This window comes from Bemisia tabaci, chromosome 3, assembly GCF_918797505.1.
Source record: "Bemisia tabaci chromosome 3, PGI_BMITA_v3".
NCBI lineage: Eukaryota > Metazoa > Arthropoda > Insecta > Hemiptera > Aleyrodidae > Bemisia > Bemisia tabaci.
The window spans coordinates 32,738,325-32,752,557 of NC_092795.1; the positions used below are offsets into that span (position 1 = coordinate 32,738,325).

Below are 14,233 nucleotides of genomic sequence, written 5' to 3' on the forward strand. Positions count from 1 at the left end.
TTTTTTGTTTGGGTCAAAAAACGTTGATTAAATCGCGAAAAAAATGTAGCATGAACACAGATGATAGATACTTAATCTAAACTTAGACTCAAAGATGCAATTTAGATGAAAATTTTACCAATGCTGATATTTCACTCCATCATCATACAAACATTATCTATTGTTGTGTTGGCATCACGTTTTTAGAAGGAACAAATTTCTCCATCAAAAGACATAATAACGTAGGAAACATGCATTACGGGGAACGTCAAATTACTTTTTTTACCTGAAAATGACTGATGAATGACAGTTTATGGTAAAAGTTTTTTTCATCGAGTTACCTCATTAAACTCTTTATCTAAATGACTCATCAGTTATGACAAGGGAAAAAAGACCTGTTGTATGCCAACTCTTCAACGTTTTAACCAAGGGGCTTCAAGGGACTGCCATCGGAATGCTTGCTCTAAGTTTAACCAAAGTCCATGTTTGCTTCATAGTGGTTTGAGTTGTTTTTGTTCACTCATTTACACCCCCTCTCCCTTTCTTTTTATGTTGGTCTTTTGTCTTGTGAATTCATGCTCTTCCTTTTTCTCGACACGTCTGGTTCATCTCCAACTCAATGTTTGAACATCAAACCGAAGGTCGAAGGGAGTGCTACGGAAGAAAGCGAAACAGAGGAAAAGGTAAACAGCAGTTCAAATTTATTTTCTTTCAATAAGGTCTCCTGTACAGCATCTGATCTTCTAGAACTTCGTGAAGCTAGTGTAGATTTGATATTTTTTCTTTGCCAGGAGCTTCGGGCGTGAGAACACTCTTCTCCAGTCCTTCATCTAATTTTAAGATGATTCACTTCATGGAATGTTTTGGATTCTTAAGGGAATGTTTGTTAATTCCTAGGAACAAGGAGGGTACAAAGCATGACAAGGAAATGAGGAGGGAGTAGGCAAGAAGATACAGACAGCACTGCTAGACGCAAGTGATGGTTAACACGTAAGGGGAAGCGTTAGGAATGAAGTATTGTTGAAAGGGCAGCTATATCACCGCCTCATATGATGAATAAATGCTTATGATTTTATTGTAAAGATTCAGACAAAGTTTATTGAATGAGGACAAATATTAGCCATTTTCATTTGATGAAAAATGATGTTTTAAGTTATGCATCAGTATTTTAAGTTGCGCGATTACATCGCTCTCTAGCATACTAACAAGAGTAAGATTATTTACTGCTTTGTGATTGTGATCAACCAAAATGTTAAATGGAGGTAAAGTTCATGCAGGTGCAAGACTGGGATATTAGAAAAAAAATTGCAAAACCAACTGTTATACTTTTCGAATTTATCTAAAATTGAATCCATTATTTTTGTAGTATCTCGAATTAGTAGCTGAGCTTCAACGAGTTAAGTGAAAGAAATTACAATCACCATGGGCAGCTTAATGGCTTCTATGATTTAAATGCTTTTTGTGACTACTTTGTAGCCAGAAATTTTGGATGCTTTACTAAAATTGGTGCTAACAAGTATTTAAGTGCTTAGTACAATAAATAAAATAACAATTAATGCTATTGTTGAAATGTTCTCTGGACGCAGAAGTACTTCCGCTAACCTAATTAACCAGGTTTCATTCACAATAACTTTCTAAGAGTTATTTCATATTCTAATACCTAACTTGCAGTAGTTTTTATTTTTTTGCTTTCATTCAGCATTTCAGCTTTGAAAAGCATCTGTAGAGCTTTATAAGCCATAGAAAGCCGCATTTTTGCTTATACTGTATTCTGCTCCTCTTCAACCTTGTGCTCTCTTTTTTTTCTCTCAGCCAGCAAGGTCTCACACTTTCAGTCATACTTCATTTTTCAATTGGAACATTAATCAAAATAATTTCTCGAATACCATGATTTCCCTCCTGTTAGAATTTCAAGCAACAAAGTCAGCTTGTTCTCTCATCAAAAGGTAGAACAGGAAGAGAAATTTTGAAACTCCGCAATTGAATTACGTGGCTTTCAAGTCAAGCCGTTCTCATATTATAGAGAGGGGCAGTGGAATTTTAGTATGCTGAACACTCTTTGTATTTCAGTCAAACAAAGTGGTCTCTTAAGTCAGCTCTTTTGTTGAAGTCTGATTTGTCATAATATTACGTATATAAAAATGGGCAAGTAGGTTAGAAGGGTTTAGCCAGAATGCATCATGTACATATCGGAAGATCCTGCACTAGAATTTCCCAATTTACTGTTTGATGATTAAAACCATAAAATACAATTTAAATTTCGACGCTCCACAATCTTTCCTGTTTTCTTATTCATTAACAGCAAAACGAATAAACACCATTATAAGTTTAAAAAAACCTGTACAGATTCCAAAAATAGTGTCCATTAGCTTCTCCTCAAATACATAAATTATAGCAAAAAATCAGTGACATTACCTCACGTTTAGATTCTTTGTCGTCTTTGACCTATAAAGAGTTTCGCACTAATTTGAGTGATGAAAAGTTATTGAAATCATTTTTATAAGTAATGTCATCCATCTCAGTCTCTTCAATTGTGAATATCATTAAAATATGAAGATATCAAGAGAGTAGGATAAATTTATTCATCACAAAATTCTCCCTCTTTGTCTCGAGGATAGTTTTCTAATTAATTATCTAAGTTGATCTTTGCATGTTCAGGCTCCATAGTTTTCGGAAATGCTTGTAGCCAAACATTCACTTTGCTGCAATTGCACCGTATCTGATGTATAGTCCACTATTTACTTTGTATTTAGCCTCTTCATTCTAAATTTCTCGTAGTTTCCACAACTCATCTCTTAGTTCTTTTACAGAAACTGTTGAAAAATAATAATCGTCACTTGCATTTATTTTTTTTTTGTTACTAATTTCATTCAAACGTCCAGGTATTGAATGAATGTGAAAATGACCTGCAAACAATCATGCTATCAAGCAATGATTAAGTTGATCTTCTCGTGAGATCAATCAATTTTACAAAATCATTATTCTTGCTGACCAACCTGGTGGGCAAAACACAGACAGAGACTTGGAGAGTCTTGGTACAGGTTTTTGAATATAATATGAAGGGAGTTTTTATTAACTTTTTCATTAATTTGTGATGTTTGTTGAACAAGGAAACTTGACACTGAGCAACTCAAAATCGAGCGAATGATAGAGAAGAGTCTTCTACAAAAACTTTGGCACAAAAAACCTTGAACACACTTTGAAGTGTTAAACCAAACCGGAAAAAACTGATTATTTTTATTTTTTTGAAATTGAATTATTTTTTACTTTTCTTTAAATTTATGATGCAGTATTGCCTCTTTGTTTTCGTTATCATTCATATTTCAAGAGTACTAGCTAATTTTCACTCTTAACCTGGAAATTGATTTTCCAAATGAAAAGTAATATCTTGATTGGGTATTTCTCCGTTTGAAAACTAGAGTCTTCAGCAAATGACTAATAATGAAAATTTTTTGCAGAAAACAAAAGCTGGTAAAAAACCGGAAATAGCAACTGTCATAGCGCCTTATCAAGCGACCAGTGCCGAACAGCTGAGCCTCCAGCGAGGTGAATTTATCATGATCCGAAAAAAGACTACTACCGGTTGGTGGGAAGGAGAAAGACAGGTCAGTATCTTGAGCCTTCTCTTTTTATGTACACTCAACCAAAATTCTGTGTAATTTATGTCATTTCACAGAAAAGCATTTAATTTTTGACGAACTTTTCAACAACTTTTGAGTCTTAAAATGTAAATGTTTCCTCTTTCATTCTGGAAGTCTATTTTTTATGTCCAATGAAAGAAACACTTTAAAGTTGTAAATCAAAAATAATTTGTTCATACTCCACTTTATTTCACTATTAATTAATACATATTAAATTTTACTTTCAATTTTGAATAACGGATTTTTTTTATCGCTTCTCTTTATCTTTCAATTTCTATCGCAGTGTTTAATTAGTTTTATCAAAATAAATAATTTGATTGTCATCAAAGGCTGACTAACCTGTGTATATAATCCAGTACCTCCTAAGTTTAGCTTAAAATTCTCATGTGCGGTTTTTTTTTTATTTTTTTGCATCAAAAAATGGTATTACTCTCCCACCTTTGGATGTGTAGAATCACAGTTCTGAAAATATTTCAGGCTGCTTGGCAGTTCTCTAGAGGAGGGATATGAAATAGTAATCAGGTGAAGGGTGAAAAAGAACACTTTGGACCTTCATATGCACAAAATAAGGCAAGCAAAATGAAAAGCTGTCATCATAGCTTCTTTTTCAATTCATACATTTTTTATTTTTTAGGCCAAAGGCAAAAAGCGCCAGATTGGATGGTTCCCTGCCTCGTATGTCAAAATATTAGGTGAAGGAGGGAGAAAAGGCTCCGTCTCAAAATCTGAGGAACGCACCCCTGAAGTCAAAGGTATCTCTTTAATTTACTCATCTCTTTTTTAATTTTATTTATTAATTTTTTTAATGCAAAAACTTTTCCCCAAAGTTTAAGCTCTCTCACAATGCTTCTTTTATTCAAAATGTCCTAATACTTTTGGATAATGTTTTTTGACCTAAAATGTAATGGAGTCTGGAAAAAGGGTACTTAATAAATGAGATTACTCCATAACTTCACACAGGAGCTAATTCTGCATAATTTGACTCTTTTAACACCCCAGAATTCTAATAATTGAGTCTTTTTTCAAAGTTTGAGCAAAAAAACCACGAATCTGAGGAAAAAGCTATCATGATTTTAAGATAGTTTCACGGAGTTCAGTCCATTCAGTATGACTAAAAGAGATGCTCATAATTCCTCAGACTTCCTTCTTAAATTTAATTTCCTCTACAGTGAATTTTAACCATAAAAAATTATCATACCTAGTACAAAAACTGCAATTTTGATGATTAGTCTTCTGTGGAAGGGAGTGCATTAAATCCTTGACCAGAATCCTCATCAAAATTCAAGAAGGAATTTTCCATTACCTCTTAATTTTTGTTTGTGCAGCGGTTGGTGATAAGTTCATTGCCCTCTTCGACTACAGTGCATTAAACGATGACGAAGTAAGCTTTAAGAAAGACGATGTGATCACAATTATCAGTAAAGACGAGCAAGCCTGGTGGAAAGGCGAATTGAACGGGAAAGTTGGACTCTTCCCAAGCAACTACCTAGAAGCTCTCTGTAAGTAGCCCAAGTCAGTTTCTTTTTCATGGCTGTGCTCATGAGCGTTAAGAAATAATGCTGCTTTTTGAACTGTGTAGAACATGGATCTGGTGTGTTGGTAATTTCTGACTCTTTATACGTTCCCTGCTGATGTGCCTTAGCACCATTGTTCCTACTGTATCAGGAACACGCAGGAACAGCATAATTTCAACCGTCTCAACCATAGTTTCGGCCAAGTGTGCTGTAACTTCAGTGCTTTCTATTTGTTAAGTACTTATTACTCTACCGTTAATTTTGTGGAGGACCCCCAGACAGCACCTCTATTGCGCAACAGTGTGATAAAAACATGCTGCTAAAAACGCCAGTCACTCTGAATGGTTTTGCCCAACTAGAATAGTAATAAAATGGGCATTATGACTGTCTTAGCATTGAACGTGTAATTGTTTGAGCAGGTAGCCAATCTGCATCCTCTGAGTACAACTCTGTCGTTTTGTATAGTAACACGAGACTGCTTTGTATAGTAGTACTGCCTACAATCAGTATCAGCACTAAGCACAGAAAAGGCAAATTGATGGACAGGCAGTGCAAAAAAGACAACTACCAATGTGCTTGATGCAAGTTCTACCCATTATACCCAAATTTTACGTTTAAAAAATGAATTTCTCTGCATTCAATGAAAGCAATAATCTATTAGAATCTCTATTAAATCTATTGTTAAAATATATATTAATCTATTAAAATCATAAGCTATTGAACTGAACATTATACCCAAATTTTGCATAAAAAATAGAGAGAGAATGTCCTCAAAAGACTTTCTATCTTTCTCAATTCTGAAAAGTTAGCTCTTGAAATTAATGTTTAGAAATATATATATTTAGTTCAGTTCAGCGATCAGCAGCATTTTTTCTTGTAACAGCTCTCTGCATGTTAGCTTAAATTCATTCCATTTTATTCTTTTTTTTTTTTGCTTCATTTTACCTCTTATTGATAGCTTTAAGTGGGAGAGCTCCATCAACAAGTTGAGTTTTAAACAATGTTAAGCCCATTCTATGACTCGTGTAAGAACACGGTTTTTCGAAAGAGAGTCTACAGATTCCTTCTGCTTGGTAATGACTGATCGCATTCACTATGAATGTCAGTGTTCAATGATTGGCGGACTGTAATCATTTTCAGTTCATCTTGGTAAGGTTGCTTCAATAATGGCACAGCAAACTGCGAAAACTTATCTTTACTAAATCGTGTTCACTGCTGGTGAGGTAGCCAGAATTGCCGTTTTATGATTTAATGGTTAGACCAAGTGATTCCTGATCAGTCCTTTGTTTAACTCTGTTAGAGATGTTGTTGGTTCAGCAATAATCCATGCCCATCAAGTATGTGTATCAAGTAAGCTGATCAATTTTTCAGTACATCTAGAATAGTAGGTTTATTAACAGTCAACTTTTTTCGTTTTTTAGTGTTAGTTTAAAATAAAGCATATAAGAAAAACAATTCTAAATGGAAAGTACCTTATGATTATTGTCTTTGGGGAGGTTATGTCATATATTTAGAACTACTCGAAAATGGACCATCATTCGTCATTAATGTTTACTTGAATTGTACCTACTTTTCCTGTGATTATATTACTTTAAATTGTATTACAGAGTATAACTCTAAAGTAACATATTTCTAGAGGTTTTTTCCTGCTACAATGAACATTATGAGTCTCCAAAATTATTCAAATATGGGCTTTTTTTTTCGGGGAAGAATTGGATTAAGGCTATCGGAAGGGACCAAGTTTTTTGGCCAATAAGGGGTATGTTTAATAGTTGTGAGGGTGCTTTATAGGTCTTTGGTAAGCTATCAAAACAGTGCCATTAAAAAGTAGTAATAATGAAAGGACCATGAGATGACAAGAGCTTCATAGTTATTAAAGTTTACGAAGCCAGTAAAAATGAGCTGTTATCATGTTTATCAGTTTAAAGCCTAAATGACTAAGAGACAAACGCCTTGTTTTCCAAAATACTTCATTCTTTTCCTCTAAACTTGATCCTTTTGCCCTTGCATCAAATCTACCTTGTAGTTAATATTCCAAGTAAAGTTCAGTCATGTAATCTCGGAAAGTTCAAATTATGTGAAGGATCTTTCTACTTAATGTAAAGGAAAGGCAGCAGAGGATAAATTCAGTGGCTCTTGGCACATTTTAATGAAAATTCAATAAGTTATTCACAAACGGATGTTTGGCACAGAGTTTGAAACTTGTGTATTTTGTACCATTTGGAACCAGAGATGTTTATGTCTATGGTAAGCTCACCTTATTTTCGACTTTCAATCGTATGATGAATGAATTACAAGCCCTCCCTTTCTGTTGTAATGGAACATGATGTGAAATGATGAAATGATAAAACACGACTGAAATTCAACAAATGAGAGCAATAAAAATTGTTTGTCAAGTCTCTCAGTAAATACATGAGAGAATTATATTTCGCCGGCTAAACATTATGCAAAAAGGCAAGCCTTAGTCCGCATGGAATATTTTTTGTGCTTCTACCATACAGAAAATATTGCAGTCTTACAGGCAAATATCTCTGGCTTCTGAATGTTTGAATTCCATAATTTTTTGCCATTTGATCTAAAATCAGCTCTAGAATATCTCAGTGAATTTGTATGAAACAGTGCTGGCAACCACTAACTCCTTCTGCCATCTTGTTCTTTGTCTGAGCATTTAAAAAATTTAAACTAACTCCTGTGTCTCCTTAGTTAGCTTCTTTTTAGATCGTAGACATTTTTTTCTTTTCTTAGAAATGTAGCACCATTATTTTTGTTTCAATATGAAACTGCTTCAGGAAAGAAAGGACTTTGCTCATGCCTCATGGACGTGTGGTTTTTAATAGCTTTGGACTTTACGTTTTACTAATACTTCCTCAAAATAATGCAGAGTAAACTGTATTGGACTTAATTTTTGTTTTTGGACGGTGTCTTGCCTACAGGGTGATGTAATTAAATATTCAAGGCTGGAGCCTGTGTTTGAGTGCAGTTTAAAAATGAAAAATGGCGTCAGTCCATCCTCCTAGACTGACACAAGGCTCATCCTTTAACAAACTCTCTGCAGTTTCAATGGTCTGCTTTGCAATCATAACAAAATCCCAGGTCATCACAAAATTTGATGCTGGCAGGTTCATCCAGAAACTATACCTGCTGAAAAAAAGTTGTTAAAATTAGCATCGTAGATTGTCAGATACAACTTTGAAAAAAAAAAATGAAGCCAAGGATGTGAAGAGTAAAAAAGTTTGAGTCAAAAAGCTACTAGTATTGCTTAAAATTGTATAGGTGGGAGGAGTATTTTTGGTCAAGCACCTTGATTTCCCTGTGGCTATGAGTTTCGATTGGCTCCTCTATGAGCTTCTTGGAGCTTTTAGGACCCAAAAATGGCGAATGCTCCAAGTAAATGTAATACAAAATGACTTAAAATGTAGTTTAATTTGCAAATCGTAACAAGAACTTACTCAAATGTATTATTACAATGTATTTACATACTTTTACGGCTAATCGTGTGCTTTTCTCCAGAAAAGTCATCTTGGATATTTGTAGTAAAGTTGGCAGCAAATATGGTGGGTGATAAATGTCAAAAGTCGATAATGACCTCCCTCCCATCCTCAACAATCAAAACAAAGCGCTGCCATTTTTGGGTCCTAAGGACCTCTATGGAAACTGGAGGGGCGAGATGTCCATACTCTATCTATCATGGTACTCTACTTTTTGGATTCTAGGTGGATGATAATGTCTGAATTTATCAGCAAAATAACTATTCTGAATCACCTGGTCATGAGGAAAGAGCTATGTTCTCTTTTGAACAGCAACAGAAATAACTTTAGGGGACCAACTACTTTTGCTTTTTTCTTTTTCTGTATTTAGTCAATTCTTTATAAGGATATTCCACTGGTTAAAAGGGGATGTAACTTCACCTTAATGACCTCAGAATCCTCTAATTTTGGTGTGGAATGTTGTAGACTTTCGGTCAAACTTTTTTCTTTTTTTTTTATCTCTACTCTCAATTGATAAAACTGTGAAAATTTCTGCAATGTAACTTCCCTGTCAAAGAATATTCCATGATAGTTTCAGTTGATAAAGTTTGACTGTTTCCTTTCGAAGAAATTCAGAAGAAACTTAAATTTTGGAGCCTCACAATCAAGATGCGGGATTGTGCAGTTTAACAATTGGTATACTGTCTACTAGTGATTTCTTTTTTTACAAATTATTATTCTTTGCACTCCTCTTAGGATGTAGTGGTGATTTATTCTTTTTTTTCTTTTCTTTTCTCTCTCTCTCTCCCCTTCTCTCTTTTATTTTTTTAATGACCTGAGATTCAAAGTCGCAAAAGTTTGGTTATCATACCTCATAAATGCATCTTTTACAAGCTTGCTAAAAAATAAAAAAGTGCACATATTTTTGTTGGCAAAACATTTTAGATTATCATGGAAACACGGTTGAAGTTACGGATATGAGAAACGAGTTTTATAAGTATTGAGCTTGACAATCAAGCAGAGTGAAAAAAAACACGGTTTGAACATTCATTTAGATTTTGCTGTAGTTCTACTAATGAAATACAAATTGTTCAAAAGGACTTGTATGATATTTTCTCTGATCATTTTGCAGTTTTACTCAAAATTTAATCCTCTATATGTGAAGATCAAATAGAAAATATTCGTAATTTTTATCAAACATTAATATTTCCATCGCAGTAAATTTGAGGACAGCATTTTATATAAATATTATTCAGAAGTATTCCCTAGCTTGGAATAGTGGAGACATGTAGTAAGAGAAATCAATAAACTGCATTTTTTTAACTATTTACAACCAGGATTGAATCGGATTTCACCCTAATTGTTCCAATCTGAATTCACTGGTATTATAGTAACAGCAGACTCCAAAAATTTTCTAAAGTGACAAGTTTTGAGTCGTAAACAATAAATTGAGTTGAGTATATTTATTTTCCTAACTACTTGACGTCACTTATAATTGTTTCATTTAGTGTTATTACTGAACCCTCCGCTTCAATTTGCTTCTAAGAAGAGTGTAAAAAATAATTTTAATTTTGGAATAGTTGGTCCCGGTCCCCCTCACACAAGTCTCTGATGGAAGCACCTATTTGTTTCTTCGCCGCAACTTCTCATAGAGTGAACCTTGTTTCTGTATCAAATTTTTGTCGTTTGTCACTTCATCAAACTCGTTGACCCTGTGAATAAATCTTTTCACTCCAAACTCAAGATCAATTCAAGTATTTCACTGTCATTTATCTGCTGAAAATTTTCAATAATTTTCTTCCCCTCTTTGTCTTTATTCCCATGCCATTCCAAAGAGATCGTACCATGAAGATTGTTAAGAAACAAAGAAATTAAAACTAAATGAATTGCTTTTAATATTGTAAAGAGATATCATGGTCGCTTTTGAAATTTGCTCAAACATCTTTCATAATTGTTGCAGATAAAAGCAATCTTTCAAATAAAATGTATGATGAAGGCAGAACTCGGAAATAAGTCATTTATGAAGAATTATAAATGAATTTGTTACCACCTCCTTTTTTTAAAGTAAAATCGTTTTTAAAAAACTTTGAAAAAATAGCGATGTTCAAGGCTAAAATAAAATACTGAAACTTTCCGAGCCAGCGTCCTTTTGAAGGGATAAACTGTGAAAGGAATGGCAAGATTTGTTGATGGGTTCAACAAAGTTGATGTTGTGAATTTTCTGAAACTCTGCTTGGAACATTAGTTACATAAAGTGTTGTTGTCTGTTCTTCTAGGAATTTACTATGCTGTTCTATTAACTGGATAAGGGGAATCCATCTCTTTCGAATGTCAAAAGTCTGTTTCGATGCAAAATCCACTCTTTCCGTTCTATTTTGGTACTGTCATTACTTTAGTTCAAATCTTGACTGCTCTCATTGTTTCTCTTGAAATTCCTAGCCACCAAGGTGCGTATGTAGAACTAAGTTAATCAGCACCCCACTGCTCCTGAACATGCGTTTTTTCTGTCAACATTTTATTCAAAATGAAAGTGTAAAACTTGCATTTTTTGTCTCGATCCTATCACACTTTTTTTCATTGTTACATATTTCCCGAAATTTCTCTTGTGCTGCTCTTCTCATAATGTCTACTTATTTTCCCGGTTCTACGTTTTGTAGTTGAGGGAAAGGATCACTTGTCAGCCTCAGTCATTGTTTGCCTTAAAGCCCTTTTACATACCCTTTTCAAATTGTCTGTGCTTTTTTCTGGAGCTACCTTTTGCATGATTTTGAGGCTTTTCTTTCTTTTCCCTTTCTTATAAAATAAATGCTAATGCTTTCTTAAAGAAACAAAACAAATTTTTTGATGATCCCGAGAAGAGTAGGATAGGGAATTGGCCAGGTGGCTAAATGCTACAATAGCCCAATTCTTTAACTTTTAAGACAAGAACTCAACTGTAAATATTTTTAGCTCATAGAAAATTCATTAGAGGCGTGAATTATAGGTATAGCCCAAGCTTTTTTACCTTAAAATTATTCAAGTTCAGTGGGACATTTTTCAGTATTGAAAGTACGAGTAGTTAGTACAAAAGATCATTTTTTGGGTTTTTTTTCAAGTCCTTTTTGTAGGTCGATTGTTCTCAAATTGTTAGTGTGAAATCTACTCAATTAAATGATGTGTTATCTAGTGATTATTAATGTCCCATGGTTTATTGAATTGGTTTCAATCTCATAAATAACTAGAAGGTGCCCCTCCTTAGTTAACTTGTGGTAGTTTATCAATCAACCCGGAATCAAAAGAAATTCATTATCCTCTTCATCAATAAAATGAATATCATTAAATTGATTCTACATTACCAATTGGAGAACATTGGGCTTGATATCGACAATTGTTATTCCTTCAAAGTATTTATACGAAGTCTTGATTTACGCTTTTCACCTTTAGGAGAGCTTCAATGTAGAAACAAACTTTATAGAATTGTAGGATGCCCAAAGAGTGCAATATTTGGGGACTCATATCCTCTCAATGTATATAATTGTTATAACAATAGAACAAAATGTTATTGCTCCTCAGCTGATGTAATTAAAGATGGCCGCCTGTTTTCTTGTCATTGGGGCCTCAATCAACCTAAGTTTAGCCTGTGAAAGTATAACAACACCGTACAAGTAATAGAGTATCTGTGTTTGGTGAGTTTTTGTAAGAGAAAACCATATTTTGGAAGGAACTGGAATTTTCTCCCCCTGTCTAATGTTTTTCTGTGCTGCAAGTTTCCTCAACCAACAAGACCAAGATTTTGAGAAGTTAAATGTTGGAAAAGAAAACTAAGAACTTAGGAGATAATATTAAAACGAACAGTTGAAAATGCCAGTGCAAATCAGAGTATCATCGATCCTAAAAGTCAGTAAATTTTCGTGAGAAATACTTACAAATTACAATCAAATCATTTGAGCACCTTTGCTTCTTATTAATGCGGTAAGTTTAGCCAAGTATTTCAAGCTTAGCTGTCTACTGAAATGCAAAAAAACTTTGCGCTGTGACATCACAACTGGAATTATTCTCAAGTAGAAGTGATCAATTTCAAAAGACCCTCCAAGATGTGAAAGGAGAGAAAATTAAAGTCAAGTAGGTCAATAGGTCACATTGTTCTTGGGTAGAAAGACTGGATCTACTCTTTGTATATTATTATGTTTTTTTATTGTAAATATGCCTCAGTAACATATCCGATCAGCAAAATGTTTATTCGCCTGAAGCATGATTAATACATTTAATTAGAGTGGAGATAAAACGGTCAACTGGTCATCATTTCTGAATACTTTTTCGCTGTGCCTATCGAAAACTTTATGAATTTAACATTCTTTATAAATTACTTCCCTACCTAATGTAGCTTTTCTATGCTTAAACAAAAAATACCCAAAAAATATTTATTACCTCCCATAAAATAACTCTGTACCTAAAATGTGGCATAATATCAGAGTGGTAAAATATTTACGGATTTGCCAGTGGCCTGAAGAATAGTAATTTCCAGTAATTCCAGGTCATGAAAGAATCGGGAAATTTTTCAAGAACCTTTTTAAAGTGAAGGAGTTCAGAATTTTTTGCAATTTTAGCTACAAAAATACTTTCTGGATCATATCAGACCCGGCAAGGAAAATTCTAGAAACGTCTGGAAACTTAAACTGATTACTGCTAGCAACTCTGAATGATCCCTTTTTTCAAATTAAAATTTTTACAAGATTCTATTTTTTATCAGAGGGAGTTTCCGGCACTGCAATTTTATACTTTCTTTGACATCAAAAGGTGAACTTTACTCCAGTGAGGAATTTAATTTTGTACTTTAAAATGTTTCATTTTATAATGTAATTTTATAGAGTTCTGTAAGTAGCTTTTGTGCAATATCTTTTGAATATTTTAAGCCGCAAATATATTATAGCAAGTTTTTAAAAACTTATTCTTTTCAGTCATCTTTTAGTGAATTTTTTATTAGTTGTTTCAAATAAATTTGTTCTTTTTGTCAAGACCATTGAAAAAATGTAATCTTTACTAAAAGTCAACCAAGCCTGGTGCTTGAAGTGGTTTTTTCGTCATAGGCATCAATTCATCAGCAAAAAGAAAACCATTTTTGTGGAACATGTAGATTGTATGTATTGAGGAAAAAAAAATAATAGTGCATATTGGAAAAAATGACATTTAGTATTCTTGTAATTTGTTTAATTAAGTAATTATTTATTTTTTTCATTAACTTATTATTTTTAATTATTTTTATCAGATACTTTTTTTTCTCTTTTTTTATTTAACTTAAATGGCCCTAGAATTAAAAGACAAATCTCTGTTCCTTCTCTGATCTTTAAATATTATTTTCTTTATTGTCTGTCTCTATATTATGCCTAAACTGTTTTAAAAATGCTTTTATTTAATTAAAGCATATGATGTTCTAATTTTTTATCACTCACCTTTGCTAGTAAAAATTTATCAGACCTGTAGGCATACTCAAAAATCATTCAAACTTTGAGCATTTGGTAAATTAATCAACCAGTAATCAGAGGCATCCCAACACCTGGTACCGGTAATGCCTCTTGAACCGTTCTCTAATGCCCCGTCATTTATCAGATCTTGAATTTGTTGGCTAAGTTTTCTCTTGTATCTGTGATTAAGA

General features: G+C 33.5%; 1 protein-coding gene across 3 annotated transcripts in view; it reads left to right on the forward strand.

Moving 5' to 3' along the window:
• Dap160 (dynamin associated protein 160) overlaps window positions 1–14,233 on the forward strand; it is a 49,466-nt gene that overhangs the window by 18,605 nt on the left and 16,628 nt on the right. For 2 of the 3 annotated variants that reach the window (XM_019061170.2, XM_019061171.2), the window contains exons 21-24: window positions 621–662; window positions 3,438–3,584; window positions 4,255–4,372; window positions 4,946–5,119. In XM_019061170.2, coding sequence (XP_018916715.2) covers window positions 621–662; window positions 3,438–3,584; window positions 4,255–4,372; window positions 4,946–5,119 — 481 coding nt within the window. The remainder of the gene's footprint in view (window positions 1–620; window positions 663–3,437; window positions 3,585–4,254; window positions 4,373–4,945; window positions 5,120–14,233) is intronic. The other variant, XM_019061172.2, reaches the window with a different exon arrangement.